The sequence below is a fragment of the Hesperophylax consimilis genome, chromosome 17, assembly GCF_061612785.1.
Source record: "Hesperophylax consimilis isolate HC1 chromosome 17, BYU_Hcon_1.0, whole genome shotgun sequence".
Lineage (NCBI taxonomy): Eukaryota > Metazoa > Arthropoda > Insecta > Trichoptera > Limnephilidae > Hesperophylax > Hesperophylax consimilis.
In genome coordinates this window covers 34,306,503-34,323,884 of record NC_142852.1, presented here as the reverse complement: position 1 = coordinate 34,323,884, position 17,382 = coordinate 34,306,503, and the positions used below count along the sequence as shown (strand labels likewise).

The 17,382-nt window shown below is 37.7% G+C and overlaps 1 protein-coding gene across 1 annotated transcript in view; it reads right to left on the bottom strand.

Moving 5' to 3' along the window:
• Positions 1 to 17,057, bottom strand: part of LOC149416478 (uncharacterized) — a 34,123-nt gene extending 17,066 nt beyond the window's left edge. The window contains exons 1-7 of the mRNA XM_089641724.1: positions 16,942 to 17,057; positions 14,985 to 15,095; positions 13,405 to 13,628; positions 10,595 to 11,969; positions 5,594 to 5,765; positions 4,628 to 4,769; positions 1,600 to 3,412 (exon numbers count right to left, since the gene is read on the bottom strand). Coding sequence (XP_089497850.1) covers positions 1,600 to 3,412; positions 4,628 to 4,769; positions 5,594 to 5,765; positions 10,595 to 11,969; positions 13,405 to 13,628; positions 14,985 to 15,077 — 3,819 coding nt within the window. The 5' untranslated portion in view covers positions 15,078 to 15,095; positions 16,942 to 17,057. The remainder of the gene's footprint in view (positions 1 to 1,599; positions 3,413 to 4,627; positions 4,770 to 5,593; positions 5,766 to 10,594; positions 11,970 to 13,404; positions 13,629 to 14,984; positions 15,096 to 16,941) is intronic.
• Between the last annotated feature and the right edge of the window lie 325 nt (positions 17,058 to 17,382).

Below are 17,382 nucleotides of genomic sequence, written 5' to 3'. Positions count from 1 at the left end.
ATGATCTAAATGGTGTTAGAAAGAGAAAACATCACGCTTTATATTCAAATCTAGAAATTAACCACAGAAGAATTCAAATGGGCACCTCTATCAAAACAAAGTTTCCAATCACAATTTGGGGAAATTTTTGAAAGTTTGTAAATTTTTTATCAATTATTTTTATATGAAACAACAAAAAAATGAGGTGACAATAACGTTTAAAATACATTTGTCTAATAAAATATGTGTGTTTTTCTATTTTTTCATTACAAGTAATTTCAATTAGAAAAAACGTAAGGCGAGCCATTTTTAAAACTTTCTTATGTTTGCATTCAAAATTTGATTTTTCAAAAAATGATATGTTTATTTCTAATGATAACATCTGAAAGCATCACCTTTAAAAAACAGTTTAGAAATATTCCATTTATTTGGATTTGATTGCAAAGCGCAAAACAGTCTGACCTTCTGACCTTTCTTTAAAAAGTCAGGTAAATAAGACCGTTAGTACGGGGTTCTTCTACCTTAGACAACTTAAGTCAGTTCATAGGAACCTTTCAACAGAGGCAACTAAATTACTTGTGAACTCATATATAGTATCACGTCTTGACTATTGCAACGGCATTTATGCAAATCTACAATCAGTGTTCAACGCCGCAGCAAGGCTTATTACCGGGGTACCCAAGTTTTCGCACATTTCGGAGCACCTCCGAAATCTTCACTGGCTGAAGTGTCCTGAAAGGATCCAGTACAAGCTATGCTGGATGGTGTTTAAAGCTATCAACGAAATGGCGCCACCGTATATCACTGAGCTATGCATTCCGGAAAATACTGGTCTAAGGCAGTCAACTCTTAGATCAGCGACATCATCTGCAATTGGAAGGTTGAAAGAGCCTAAGCGAAATCCTAACACTAAGTTTGGTGATCGTGCATTCGGAGTATCAGGCCCTAAGGCTTGGAATAAACTTCCTATGGAATTGAGATGTATAACCAGCCCAACAGAATTTAGATCCAAACTAAAAACTCACTTTTTCAGACACTCATTTCCATAAATCCATCATTCTATCCAAATATTTCTTTTTTTTAATTTTTTTATACTGTAATTGTTACATTATCTAGCGATTCCGTTCATTCAATTTTTCTATTGACTCGCCTACCAATGGACAATGGACAATATCAGCGGGAACACAACAAGTCAATCGGTTTAATTGTTGGCAGATGAATCATCTAAATGCGTTTAAGATTGACGATTGATTTTATTCATTAATTTCATTCATTTAACATATATATCCAGCTAACAATAAAAACACCCTAATATAATGGAACTTCCTTCTTCTTCTGGCGTTAGTAAGATTAGATTGTTAATATTAATTTTAGTTGTAAGTTGCTAAATATGTAAATACTCGTATATATGTCGTTAAGATAGTAGTTATAGGCCTTAGTCGTAAGTCAATAGATATAAGTCTTAGAGATAAGTCAGTAGTTCTAGTATTAAGTATTTAAGAAATATATTTGTACAACGCCCTTGAGGTGATTTCTCACGAAAACGGCGCTATATAAATTAGCCAAATATTATTATTATTATTATTAAACTTGATAACGATAAATAATATTTATAACTACCTTATAGGGGTCATTCCTCGCTATCGGAATGCTGGGCTGAGTTCTGTCGTTGTGTTCGGACCAATTCCTTCGTAAACTGGACTCTGTTTTCACGACACTCTCCACATTTTTTGACTTGCCGAACATGTTGTTCAGTTTTGAAGTGAAGACACTTCCCTTCTTCGCCCCACTGGACGTGCCCTGCTGCGCGAAATCGTCCGAAACTTGCCCATCCACAAAAAACTGACTCGTTTGCTGTGTTTTCTGCGTCACCTTGTTCTGGTTGAAGCTACGCAGTTTAGAAATCAGGTTTAGATCGGTTAGGCCGCGTGTAAACAATCTCAGACGTGCGTCAACGGGCTCGGATGGTTTTTTCTGATTACGAGAGGCGTTGAGATTGACGTCGACGTTTGAATTATCATTTTGTAAGTTTCTCCCGGTGTTTGGAATTTGATTTCTTGGTGGAATTCTCGGATCATTGCCGTTGCTTCTCGAAGTGCTCTCACCGCCGTTTCTTATCCCAGAGAGAAACTCGTAGTTACCATTGGCGTTGGATTCGTTAGTTTCTTTAGCTCTCTTTACCGGGGCGTTGCTACTTTCACTGTTCACCGATACGTTAATGAGATTTCCGTCTGTGTGTGCAGCAACTCCGTGATGTTCATTATTAGCCGTGACTCTCGGATATCCGTCATTCTTGACTGAGACATTCGTCGGATGTGCTTCGTTTCTCCCCACTACTCTGGAATGTCCGTCGCTATTCGCCAGTACCCCGGAATGTCCATCACTGTGTGTCAGGATAATGGAATGTCCATCACTGTGTGTCAGGACACTGGAATGTCCATCACTATTTGCCGAGACCTTGGAAGGTCCATCGCTATTTGCCAAGACCTTGGAAGGTCCATCGCTATTCGCCAAGACCCTGGATTGTCCGTCGCTATTCGCCGGGACCCTGGATTGTCCGTCGCTATTCGCCGGGACCCTGGAATGTCCGTCACTATTCGCCACGACTCTTTGAACTCCGTCACTTCTAGCTGCATTATCAATACTACTACTAATACTGAAATCGTTCAAATTGACGAGCTGCCGTGAATTTACGATAACATCTAAATTATCCGCCGATCTTTCGGCAGCTAAATTTCGTACAGTTTTAGGCGAAACTGGTAAATTCACCACCAGTTTGGATCCTAGCTTTCCAAAATTCGAGTTACTTTTTACAGTGAACGGGGTAAAAACACTTTCATAAACCCCTTCCGCGGTTAAATTGGAACCATTGCCTTCTGACTGTCTTCGCAACGTGTCTTTGACTTGAATTTTAAAGGCATTGCTCCCAGACCCCAATAAATCATCTAAATTTTCTACGAGCCTGCTTACGTTCAATTTCTTTTCGTTATGTCCTTCTTCCATCTTGGATTTGTTTGCCGTCGTGCTGTGTCGTATATGTCCATACCCCGTTGAAACTGTGACATCGTGCTTATCCCGAAACACTATTTCATCATCATCCGATGACTGATTTGTTAGAGGCTCAAAATTAACGTAACTCGATCCATCGGGTTTAGTGAAATTATCTTCAATTCTTTTAATAACTTCTCTGAAGTTCTTTGCATCATCCGTAGCATTGTTTTTAGTATTAAGTTTGTTTGAATCTGCGTTCGCGGAAAATTTTTCTTCGTTAGTTTTAGAGTTGGACGAATGTTGGTTGTTTAAGGTAATTATGGTAACGTTAGAGCATTCTTTCGGTACATTTTGTACCAAATCCCCGCGGTACGTGTCCAATATTTGTTCGGTTCCGACAGAATCTGGGACTGACGATGTACGATTGAGTAGATATCTCCTTCTAGAAGAATAAAAAAAATTTAACACCATCCAATTAAATAATAATGATTTTTTTTTTAAATTAACCTCTCAGACAAAGACATTTATTTACTATGTGTTCCTTTGAGAACTGTCAGAACGTGATAATTTTTGTGTTATTTACGAGTTTTGCTAAAAGCTTCGTAACTCACGTTTTGGGAAACGTAGCCTCATTCTAAAAAATGTTTTGGAAAGATTATGAAATCCACTATCGCATTGTGTTGTTATACGTAAATATTTGCGTTTCTAAATATACATTTTATGAAAACGTCAAAAATATTTAAAAATCGCTTATAATTATTTCAAAGCTGTGAAAAATGTACTTTTTTCTGAGTATCATAAAGAAATAACACTTTATATATTGAAGAAATATAATTAAAAACTATTAGTCACCTCAAAATATTAACCGTCCAATCTAAAATATTTTTAATAAATTATTTAGAAACGCAATAAATTATGAACGAACAAGATGACAGATTCAATCGGCTTAGATAATCCAACTCTACGTTCCATAGATATTCTTGAATACAGACGCGTAGCGTTATTCATTATCGATACTCTGTTTTTTAAATCATGGCAATCCGTATACTAGTGATGGAAAAAAATCGATTTTTGTAAAATCTCGCGCGTTTACGTGAAAAGACGTTCTAATGTCTTGACTGCTATTATCATATTTACGTCTTTTGACGTTCTAATGTTCTGAGTGGTTAACTCCTACAGGACATGGGGTAAGTAATACTGAATACTATATAGCCACTGGACATTATTTGCCCACAATTTGGTCAATTTGCAAACAACTAACACAATATTCTGAGGTATGATTTTTTTTTGAGGTATGTTGTGTTTCTCGACTGTGGACGCTAGTTCCTCGGAGTATCTTCCAATGAAATACCTGTAGGACAAGGCCAACAATCCGCCTAAAAAGACAGCAATCCATTTGTTAAAACAAAGGAAAATAGACTTAATTTGGGTTAGGTTAGGTTAGGTTAGGTTACAGCTTGGTAAGATTGGGTCAAGTTCACATTTGACGACCATCAAATCAAAAATCAGCGCCATTTTGAATTTATGACATCTGAACGGTCCCCGTTAAAGGCCGAATCTCGGCCTGTTAAAGCTTTGGATCAATTGCGAAACAATCAGTAAAAAATAGCACAAAATTATATTTGTTTCAATAAAAAAAAAAAAGGAATATAATTACCTCGCTGCAACGATGGGTTTTGTATTATTTGCGATAGTATTGTCGTCGAGTCGTTGGAGATCTGCAGAGTCACTAGTCTGCGTAAGGCTGACGTAGACACCAAACGATTCGTTCATTTCTTCGTTAGGCTGTTTAGTTAAATCTGAAAAGAAAATTATTATGAATTTTTTTTTTTCAAAATAACATAAATTAACACACTGTTTCCAGTAAAACATGAATTCTAGGATTGATTCGTGTTTGACAAAGATAGACATTCAAAGAATAAGTGAGTAAATAGATATAGGACCGTGCAGCGTTTATGCACTTAAAAGTTGCGGAGAATACTACATTCTGCATCACGGGTGTGATTGAGATGACAATACGTTTACTTGCTTACACTAAGACAAATACGGAACGCAGTACGAGACGAAGTACTGCCAGTAGTCTGTCGTTCTTATATGCTCAATATCTTACTTTCTCTAATGTCACTTAAAATACTGCAAAAGAGACCCAACTGCTCCCAACCGTCTGGAGCCAGTGAGACTGTGTCATCATCAATTGGGATATGTTGTGAGGATGACGGTAGTGGAGGGGAAGGAAATAGGGAAGTAGATCTGGTCACCAAACACGGCTAAAGCCATTTCAAGCAACGTTTCATTTCTGAATGGCAGTCTTACACCAGGGCGATACTGAGAGTATGTTCCAATGTTGAACGCGCCGCAAGTGTACTATAAATTAATAAATTGTAAAATAAGCTAAATTCATAAAATTTACTTGCGCACGCCGGGATTTGAACCCGCGATCTTCGGCTTGCTAGTCGAGAGCCTTACTCCTTTACCACGGAGTTCGTATTTGCGTATATATCATATTATTCCCTACGGTAATAACTGTGTCTCTTGTTTGCCACTTTGAGATCTCTACAACAAAAATTATGTTTTGTATGTAATTGTCTCCAGGGATATAAAATTAGTTTATTTTTTTACGTACCATTTTCAGATCCTAAGCCTGCCGGATCTTTTTTACTTCGCGGTGCTGGAGTCGGTTTGCTTGGTCGCTCCCGTCTTCGTCCGTCGTCTTGCGGCGGAGCGGCGACGTGCGACAAAGGCTCTATCGTCGGTCGATTCCGAAAACCGTCGGATTTCTTTGTGTTCAAGTTCACCTGCAGAAGGAAAGATTATGTACAATGACGTTCCCTTACCCAAGATGTCAACCTTATTAAATTTTTAACTTAACATAACCGGCAAGCTTATAGCCGGTGTTGCTCGGGTTATATATCAAACAGATCGCCTGTTTCTGTTCAAGTATTTTAGGGTTAGAGACCAGAGGTGGCTGCTAAATTCTACAGTGGCTCGCACTTGGATCAGCGATTGTCTACTATTTGTAGTTGGGAAGAACCTGGGACCCAATTTTCATTTCAGTAGACAACTGCTCGCATGCGATAATTATCTACGTTGTCTATGGTTTTTCTATCATCCAGTAATTATCTACTAATATTTTCGATAGAAAGCGTATTTTGGAATTTCTAATAGATAATTATCTATTACAAAGCAGTAGATAATTGGACTATTGGTTTTAGTAGTAGTTCAACTGTCAAAAAGTGTTACTTCTACGGTTTGCGTGTGTCGTATTTTTGTTAATTATTATAAAAAAATTATTATAAAAATGGTGAGTTTTGAAGATTTGACGCACATACAAGCGACCGAAGACATGGAACAGGCTGAATATTTAACACACTTTGATCGGGTTATTTTTTCGCCGGCTGACCGCTGAAAACGGGCGAAAATAAAGGTCCCGCGCGAATTTGTTTAATTTGTTTTAAATCGCTATATCTTCGTAAATAATGGAAATATTTCAATAAAATTTTCTACATACTAACTCAGCATACCCAAGCTATATAATTATTGTAGCTGAAAACCAAGTATTATTTCTAATGCAACATGATAAATCGAAAACAAAGTCATTGTTGAGTCATTAGTGTTCAATTTTTAAGTATAAACTAGGTTTCAATTTTATAAAATTACAAATTATTATATTTTCACCAAGCCCAAATCATTATAAAAACAATTGCCACTTCTCAAGTATCGTCAGAGTAACACATTATTACTCATTGAAATACCACGTGTGCAATTGCCTCTCGCACGATACAGCGGACCAAAACCATCGGAACGTGCTAATAATATTGGTTATTTTTTCAAATGAAATTTAAAATAATCACTTAGCGTAGAATGCTTCTCGTATTGCTCACATAATATTGTTTATTTTTTTCACCATACACTATTAGGTTTAAGTTTTTAATCACCTTTATATAATCAGTTACAGTTTACGTCTAAAAATTGTTCATCTAATATTTCCTTGTTCTTCCTCCATATCACTTTCTTCAGAATCACTGAACTGTAATGGAATCACTGACATTCTTTTCCTACAAGGAATTTCTTCACTTCCACTAGATTCTTCTCTTTCACTATGGAATTCAGGCAAATAATTACTAGAACAGGCAGATAAATTATCTGCGACGATTTCGTTATCACTTTCGTAATTTTCAGAATCCATTTTGAAAGGTTTGAAAAAGCAAATATAAATATTATCTCCTCGGAACACAACCGTAGGACAATTTGCTTTTTAAAAACTGGCACGCACTTGTAAAAATTTATTATGGTCCGCCTAACTGTGTTTGCCGATACCTGCTGTTTTTAAATGCTCGACACTCTCCTCTCGCTCGCACCTAGAAGTTGAGTGGGTGCGGAACAGAGATAGAAAGATTTGTTTCGGGTTTCATGGTCATAAAAACCCTGGTTCCAGGAATTGAATTACAGTGAAACCTCTATCTATCGTTCCTCAAATAATCGTTTTCCCGGATGTATCATTTATTTCTTCTAGTCCGAATTCATTTCATACAAAAATATATCGCATCGATCGTTTCTACGTCCACCATTTTCCCGCATTCATCGTAGGAATTACGTCGAGTATTTGATATATTTTGTCTAGGTTTAAACGGCGCCAGACAGCACTTGTTACGATGCGCGAAAATTGTGAGAGAAAAAGAGAAAGAATAACAGTTTTTCGCCGCCATCAGTCGCTAGTTGTCGTCAGTTGTCGCTAGATACCCGAACTTAGTGGAGTGTTTGCAGTTATCCTTTTTGAGCTTTTAAACTATCTTCGAAATGAGCCGTTTGATGAAAAAAGTACGTACTCTTCAAGAAAGATTGAAAATTATCGAAGAGGTGGAAAAAAACCCCGCTGAAAAACCCGTCGATATAGCCAAGCGTTTAGGAATCGCGGCATCCACGTTAAATTCTATTTTCTTGAAAAAAAAACGAAATTCGGGAGCAAATTCAAAAGTGCGGAAAATCTTCGAAAACTAGAAAAACCAGTAAAGAATTAAAGTTTAGCGAACTGGAGAAAATTATTATCTCTTGGTACCAAATTTGACAAATTTTAACAATTTTGTTACTTTCGACGACAATATTCCAACGTGTGAGATAGAAACTATCGAAAGCTTGTGTGACGCAAGATTGACGGAGACAACAAAAGAGGTCGATATTGATGAAGAGGAGCCGCTGCCTGTACCTTCATTTTCAGAAGCTCTCTTTGAAATATTGAAAACTTTCTACAACGCACACTCAATAACTGATGCCGAAAAGAATATCATTTGCAAAGCCGAAAATATACTGTTGACTTGCGGAAATAAAACAGTAAAAAAACAAATGTCGATGAAAGATTATGTATTTACAATGCAATAAACTTTAAAAAAAAAATTATTCTGTTTAACTTTGTATTTTTTTAAATAAATACATTTATTTACATCTAAAACTTATTTTCTTCTTATAATTTAAATCTACCAACGGTTATGCAGATTGGGAGGACGGTATCTTTACTGGACCGTATCTCCTAGTGTTTTGTCCTCTTAATCCCGCATTCATTGTTTTCCCGCATTCATCGTTTATTTCGATAGGTCCCTTTAAAACCAATAGATAGAGGTTTCACTGTATTAGAATAACAGAATATGTTATCTAAATTACTTATTTCGTTGATCTTCAAACGCAATACATATCAAGTGTCAGGTGTTCATTAATAATGGCCATTTTAGTTGAAATATCGATGTACACAAAAGACTCCAAGATAAATACAAAAAAAAGACTTGCATTGCAATTTGATAATTATGTACATATAGTTGGGACCTTTATAAAGAGATTGGTATATAATGTTCATATAAAAACATCAGATAATTTCTTCTTTTCTGCCATTGAAATGAGGCGGGCGCAGAAGGTAGAACTACCCTTCCCGACGTTAAGCATCAATCGACCGAACGGGTAGAACTACTCTTCCCGATTAAAGTGTGTTAACTGAAAGGCCACCAAGAAATTTTTTTTCAAGAAATGATGCATTTAGTCTGAGTAATGAACTGTTCGTAAAAAATTTTCGACTATCTAAACAATTGGTGCTCAAATTAATTGATCTATTGTCGCCTTTGATGAAAGAACCGTATAAAATCAAGTCTGTAGATGTTAAAACGAGGGTAAGAACGATTAATGATCCCCGTTATATGCAAAAACATTAATTTTTTGTACTCAATCAGTGATATGATAATAAAACACTGTTTTTTTTTCAGATTTTAATTGCGTTGAATTTTTTTGGCACAGGATCTTACCAACATCCTGTTGGGTCAAAAAACACGCAAGAGGAAACAACTACTTCTTCAACGAACAACAAAGTGAATTGAAAATTGACAGTCGTAAACAGATGTATATAGAAAAATGTATCAAATCTATGGAGTTAAATACACGGGTTACCTTATAAAAAAATAAAATTGGTACATTTTTATGTTGGTATTAATATCGGTTGTTTTACATTATCTACGACGGTCGAAAATACGCATTTATCGAAACAGTAGATAATTTATAGTGCGCGATCCTCGCATGCGAGCAATTGTCTACTGAAATGAAAATTGGGTCCCTGGTCTATTATTTTGATCGCAGTATATTGAATTGATTATATACCATTAGTGCCATCTGTGAATTTTAGGTCACATTAATTATGAAAGGTTCTCGCCTCTGCTAGTTAATTGCTGATAAATCACGTCGGTAAAAACAGTCTCATGTACCAGTTGGATTTGACAGTGTCCATGATTTTCCCTAAAAACTCTCTCTTGCTCCAACACAATCAAAGGTTTTACCTTTCCTAAGGAAGAACAGGAACCGACCTGAATCTAGTGTTTTAAAACCCTGTAAAAAGTGTCTATTCATGGTGACTGTAAATAAAGTAATTCTGATCGTCTCTCAAAATAACAGTTTATCTCACATTCCAGTTCCTACCCAAATTGCCTTTTCCCTTGTTTTGTTCTTTTCCTAAAGGTTCTTACTTTCGAAGGAAGCAAGAATGAAGATTTGAAAAGGGAAGCCCAAAGCGAGTATTATTTTGTTTCATTGTTGAATATCGTTTAAATTCAACCGGCTCGAATTTTCGTTCTTTGTATCACGTGTCATAAGTCACGTGGTGCGAATGAATACCATATTGTTCATTGAGAAACATCGCCCGGGAACATCAATTATCTATGTGAGCAGAGCGTGGATGTCGGAAGTGAACGGCGCTCGACAATGACTCTTAAATTCTTCGGTGAGATGGCGCCACTTTAGTTTACAGTTCGCATACCGATCATTCCAGCAGGATGGTATAAGCTCTGAAATTGCCAATTGCTAGCATCTTTCACCGCTAAAGGTTTAATCTGACCTGACATAGTGCAAACAACGTGCTTATTAGATGTACATCTACAAACTATCAATAGTGCCTACGGAAACATCCAGAAGCCACCGGAATTTCCAAATGAAACAAACATCATTCACAAAGTAAAGGCCGCTTTTTCACCATTCCCAATTTTCCAATAAACAAACACGATTGCTTGATTCCTTCTATCTCGTTAAAATTACAGTCCATTTACAAGTACAAATGGTCGGTACACAACATTAAATCAACGTAAATAGTTAATATTACCTGCGTGTATCCTTTCGAATCTCTCTTCACCGTTCCTTCATCGCCAGGCGAACTCTCCACATCGAACTTGACCTCATCGTCAAAGTCGAATTCGGCAAACAAGCCGCAGTCGTTGGCCGCACCGAGCACCGAATCAACCAGACACACGCTCATGCCGGATATGTTCGCCATGCGAGACGACCCAAACTCCAGATCGGACGAATTCAACAAGTTATTTCCGGGCGATTTGGACGTATCTTCTGCCAAATTCAAAAGATCCAATTGTTGGTCGATGTCTTCGACATTGTTCCAAGCGTCCGACATTTTTTCTTGACGTTTTTTGGACGGGTCATCCAAAGAATCATCGTAATTATGACTAATATCTTCGCTGGATTCATTATTTTTAGTGCCACTTATTTTATCGTCGAATCTGATCAGATCTTGAGGTTTTTTTGAATCTTCGACGATTACGAAGCTATTGCTTCCAACTGTGACGACATTTTGTTCAAAATGAGCGAAGTTCTCATCGGAGCGAATGTTCCATTCACTGGTTCTGTCATCTTGAGGATTTCGTATTTCGTCTGCGGGGTGATTCCAGCGATCTGCGACGGTTTCGATGTTCGGCGGGCCGCAAAGTGTCTCGTACGCGGTGCCATTGTTTGGTGCCTCTACGTGCATTCTTGCGATGATATTCTCGGAGTCTGGAAGCACTACAATGACTTTTGGAGTATTTGAAGAAGTCGTCGGATCGGAAATACTTCCTGATGACGGAATGGAAGCGAGGTTGGCTGTATCTAGCTGCATCACACTAACGTTGGTTAGTAAATCGCCGGATGTAATGTTGGTATTTACGTTACTGGCGGACGTGTCCGAAAGGTTTTCGATTCTCGTACCAAGGACTGTATTACTACTGTTGCCGAAACTCCCAGCAGCATTAGTACCTACTCCAACTATAACACTGTTTCCTCCACTCCCTGCATCATTTTCACCGTCGCCCACATTTGCACTATTACTACATCCCACATCATCCGTTGCACTTCTTTCTTCAATCATCACTGCATCTATACGTCCGCCGCTCCCCCCAACAATACTACTTCCCCCAACATTACCACTTCCCCCAATATTACCACTTCCTCCAACATTACTGGCATTTCCTCCAACACTACCACTGTTTCCCACGTTACCACTCCCTCTGCTGTTAGTGTCGGCGGTGCCTGGTACGCGCGCACGGGGCCCGGGCGGCGGTGGGGGCAGCGGGGAAGTGGGGTCACGTGTGGGGGCCCGCGTGCGTTGCAGCTGCTCCGGCGGCTTGGAGTACAGGTTCTCGCGCGGCTGAAGGATCTTCATCTCGTGCAGTTTGTTGCGCAGCGTGTCTACCCAGTCCTGCATCTCCTCCCTAAGCAAACAAACAGACAATCAAACAATGCTGTTTTTGGGGAAGGTCACGCAGAAGAGGAAGTACGTAGCTATTCAAATAAGGTTACCAAACACAACAAAAGCAATGTTTCGATTCTGTTGGAACATAGATTCTCAAATTGGCCTGTATGAACTCCCAGGGAACGATTATCATTTTATGAGGGTCCATGACTATGGCATCACCCCCATTTGGGGTATGTTGGGTGGCAGAAGATAGTGGGGTGGGAAGAAGACGGGAAGAAGGAGGTGGGGGGGTGCCTGGCTTTCAAACACTGCTAAAGCCATCTAGTGTGCGAATCCATCTACCGACGTACTAATATTTGGACTTCAACATTGAGACATAACCCATGAAAAACTGCAAGACTTTTGGCTTCCTTAACATTTAAAGGGAGTTCATTGAACATTTTGAAACCTTTATAATAAATATTATTTTGTGTTGCCGATAAATTCGTCTTAAGAATACCGATTTTGAACCAGGATTTGAACCAGCAATCTTCGGCATGCTAGTCAAAAGCCTCGCCCCTCGACCACGGAGGCTGTGAATTGAGTAGTTTGTGGAGTAGTTTTTTGTGGGTTATATCTAGAGATGGCAAAATTTCGTTTTAACTAAAAACGCGAAAAAATATTTATGTTTCGAAAATAGGGCATTTATAAGTTTTCTTTGCGTTTCAAGGCATTTGAAAGTGTTTCCAGTGATTTCTATTTCGCGAATTAACGCGAAAAACGTGATTTTGGCCGCATTTCAGTTAAATTATTCTATTTAGCGAAATATGCGCGAATTTCCCGAAAATATTAAAATAATATGTGAGAATTTCAAAAAATCAATATTTACATTACGATTTTTTATAATTTTGTTACTATTTTATGGGTAAATATTTAATATTTTTGTACTGTAGGCTAAAATTGCTTTTTGACATTAAACAAATTGTGCGAAATAAATTACGCCTATTGATGTTAATCGCAATCTGCATTTGTTGTGTTTTTGTTCGAACCGTACTTAGTGTTTCCTTCCTTATTAATTTAATATTAAAATTAATTTTTTATAATCTTTCACATGGAAATACTTGCAAATGAAGGTTAAACATATATTTTACCAAAAATACTTAAAATATGCGCTAAAAACATTCAGAAAATATATTTTTTTCTATTTTGCTACAAAACGCTAAATTATGCCTCAAAATGCTATAAAACGCTAAATTTCCAATTGTTAATGCTAAAAAATCTGAAAATTAATGCTAAATTTTGCCATCTCTAGTTACCTATATCTCAATGTTGTGTGTAGCACTGTGTCAATTGTGAAAAACACACATGACGTTAATAGGTTTAGAAAAATTTAGAGGGTGCGACCGCAGTGTGTGCAGTACTCCACTCACCTGAATATGCACGGATGGTTAGTTGCTTAGCTAGTTACTCACCATGTGGGGGCGGCCAGCGTCGTGCTTCCCGCCGGCGTCAGAACCGTGAGGCGATGTCCGGGCGGACGGGGCCTCAAGCCCGCCGTGACGCTGAGCGCCGCCGTCAGGGGCCGCCGCCACGCGGGCTGATGCGTGTTGGCGGCGGCCGGCTGCGCGTAGAACTCCAAGTAGGGGGCGCGGTCGCAGTGGACACAAAACACCACCCACCAAAGCGTGCATGTTTTCTGCAAACAAACAAATCATCAATCAATCTTAGTAACCAGCTGTTAACCATATACAAAACTAAAGTACGCCCAACAATTGAATTTGGGAGCCACCTCTGGGCTGGCAATCCATTGTTAACAGACCTATTGCCATCTCTAATGCGCAGACGCAATGTGAGCATGCTGAGTCTGTTCTACAGGTGTTTTAATGGAGAATGGGCCGTTAAGAAGGTGTGTGTTCAATTCCCGTCAGCGGAATTTATTTTCAATGTGTATTTCTTTTCCAATCGGATATCGACTCTTTCTATGATTGGTGTAAAATTAATTATTTGAATTTAAATGTCGATAAATGCAAAATTATGTCCTTCTATAGATCAAAAAAACCGATTGTCTTCTAATACAAACTTAATAATATTTGATTAACAACTGTTACATCTATTAAAGACCTGGGTGTATCTCTTGATAGCAAGCTTTCTTTTCGGGATCACATAACTGCAATCGTTAATAAATCCCTCAAACTACTTGGTTTCATCACTGGAATCACTTCGGACTTCAAAAACGTAAATACTCCTTGGTTCGCCCCCATCTTGAATATGCTTGTGTTATCTGGTCTCCTTTTTATGCTGTCCACATTCGACATATTGAATCGGTTCTTAAGAGGGATTGCTAGGAGGCTAGGATTAGAAAAAGGCAAAGTAACTTGAAAGCCCCTCTCAAAGACTCCGAAATAATGAACTGTTCTTCCTCAACCATCATTCAACAAATTCTGGATATTATTCACCATTGTCCAGAATGTGTAGACTGGTCAACTCAAGTCAAAACCTTAACTTTTTTGGGATAAGTCTGAATGATTTTTGCCAGTCGCTAAACAAGTGATGGAATATTATAAGTGTCCTGTGGTCCTGACCCACGGCGTAGTCTTGACTTGATTCGACTTGTCACTTTATTTTCTTATATTATATCTGCCTTATGTCTTTGCTTTCATGTACCTTTGTCTACACCTGTATTTTTCATTTTACTGTATTTGTGTTATTATTTTGTAATTTGGTCGATGTCCGTTAATAAATAAATAAATACTTCAGGCAAGTAATTATTTTTTATAATAATTTGTTATCCTTTGAAAAATGTAAACATTCGTTTGTTCAAAATTTTATATCTCCAAAAGTTCTTTACCGATTGCTTTGAAATTTTGACACAACTTTGCATTCGCAATATGCGTGTGTTTTTATATACCTTTATTATATAGATGTCACCTGCGACAGACTGAACCACAGAAATATGTGGCGGGGTACAGCTAGTATATTTATGTATAAAAATTCAGAAAGACATCAGCAATGGCGGAGCATTGCGGGGTTTATTATATTAAGTGTGTGGTACCTTTCCTGGCCCTTGGTCAGGAACATGATGTAACCAAGCGTGTTTGTGAACCTCGCGGAAGAGGGTAGGCGGCGGAGAGATTGCGGGCTGCATGCTTTCTAGGACATTGCACTGAAATTCAACACATCAAACCTATTATTATAATCATTTTTTTTTTTTATGTGACACCTCACAAGAGCGTCCCTGCCTGTGCAGTGTACAGACAGGGGAACTATGTCACCACCCGGTTGGGCGGCGTTGTGAGGCGGAATAAGGTAGGGGCTGTAGGAAGGGATTTGTTAATGCGGGCCTTGAAGAGGCTCGGATTATAGGAGGGAGGAAAAACAGATGCCGGTAGCTCGTTCCACATACGAGCCGACTTACACAAAAACAAGTCGTAAAAACGGCCCGTTCTCATGAAGCCAACGTCAACCGTGAACGGGTGTTCAGCTCGTGTCCGTCGAGTTTCGCGCACGTGCACTGGTGCATCAGGAATCAATGCTGCTAGCTCCTTGGAGCAGGCTCCATTGAAATGCCTGTAGAACAGACACAGCATGCCTACATTGCGTCTACGCATTGGAGAAGGCAATCGGTCTGTTAACAACGGATTGTCAATCAGACGGATCGCTCTCCTTTGCACAGATTCAAGCAGGTTTATTAAGTATTTTGGGGCACCAGCCCAAAGGTGGCTTCCAAATTCAATAGTTGGGCGGACTTGAAATCATTAAAATAATACTAGTAAAACTTAACAGAACATGAAACAGAATAAGACACAGAAAAATAAAAAGGTAACAGTCGCAACTGTGAATCGAACCCAGGATCTCTTGACTTACCGGGAGCCTTAACCAACTCAGCCATCGTGACCTATTTATTTTACACCATTTTATTTTATTTTTCGAGTTTGGCTAAAATAGTACCTACCTACCTAGTATTTGTGTAGAGTAAATTGTAAAAAATCTAGCCACATCAACATATGTTATCAACAGAAACCATTCCAGCTGTCATCCCATACAACGAAAGTGAATTTTCGATTTACGTAATTAAAAATTAAAATGCTAAAATTAAAAATATCCCAGTAAAGGTTACGAATTCCGCTTCACGGTAAATATGGAATGTTTACTTTTAATTAATACTTGAATTTAGTTATATTATTACTAAAAGTTACTATAAATGTTGGGGAACCTTTAATAACGCCTGTTCGCGTCCCTTTTAGAGTTATATCCCAGTTTTTAAGTAGTTTGTGGGCTACGCTAGGTTTGTATAGACTGGTTTGTGATTTAATTCTAATATGATATTATGAATACAATCCAACTCTTGATAACGGCGCCGCATACTAATTGACATATCGCGTAAGTGACTTAATAAACGAAATTAAAATTAAAAGTGCGTATTTTTCCGTCTCCCCCGATATAATAAATCATGTTTTGAATTAATAAAGCTAAATCCATTTATTTGAAAGTAAAATATTGCGTATTAAGAGTGAAGCGGAATAAGAGAAAAATAATAATATCCCAAATGCAGTCAGATTCCTTTTATAGTAATTAAGGTAAAACAGAAGGTTTTATTTAAAAATATTTCATGTAATCCGTGTCCAGCGATTCCGAATATTTACCCAAAGTTCTAACAAACTTATTATTTGTAACCTAGATAATGTCTTGGAAAAATAAGTTGAAATCAAGTTTAGTTTTTTAAAGAGCTGAATTACTTGTATTTCTGATATTTGTTTCTTGGTAATGATGGGATAGATTTGAAAGTATCTGGTCATCATAAACCATGGCTAAAGCCATTTCAAGCAACATTCCAATTCGGAAAGATGGTCTAATCTCCCAATAATTAAAATCAATTGAAATTGCGCAAAAATTTGCGGGGGACGATAATTTCAACTTTCGACACATCTGTCAAATGCAACGAACATCTGTTTTTGGTTTGGGTTACTTAAAAAAACTTTAAATGGTGTAAAAGTATAAATAAAAAATACCTTTCTTTATTTAAATCCTTTTGGAGCGGTCTCTCTCCAGTTGTATTAACTTTTTGAAGGAATTAAATAAAATTATGACATATGAAGTGACACCACAACATTAAACGGACGCCATGTTTTTAATACTAAATCAGTGCTGCCAGTTTCCGATATGCAAAATTATTTATTTTTTATTTTTTACCTACCTATATAATATTAATTTAACATTTTTCAAATTTGGAGCTACAGTACGGCAAAATAATTTTTTTCTTATTCAAATGTTATTAATTTTTTTCATTACTATGGCCAAACCAAGATACTCACTTTGCCGCATAAATAAACCCTTTGCAGTAAGAAATCGACAAAAACCGGAGACCCTGCGCAGAAAAATCTCACAAAGTCTATTTTACAAGCCGCAGTGAACCATAGTGAACTTTACTTTTCTGTGCGCTGTCTCCGGTT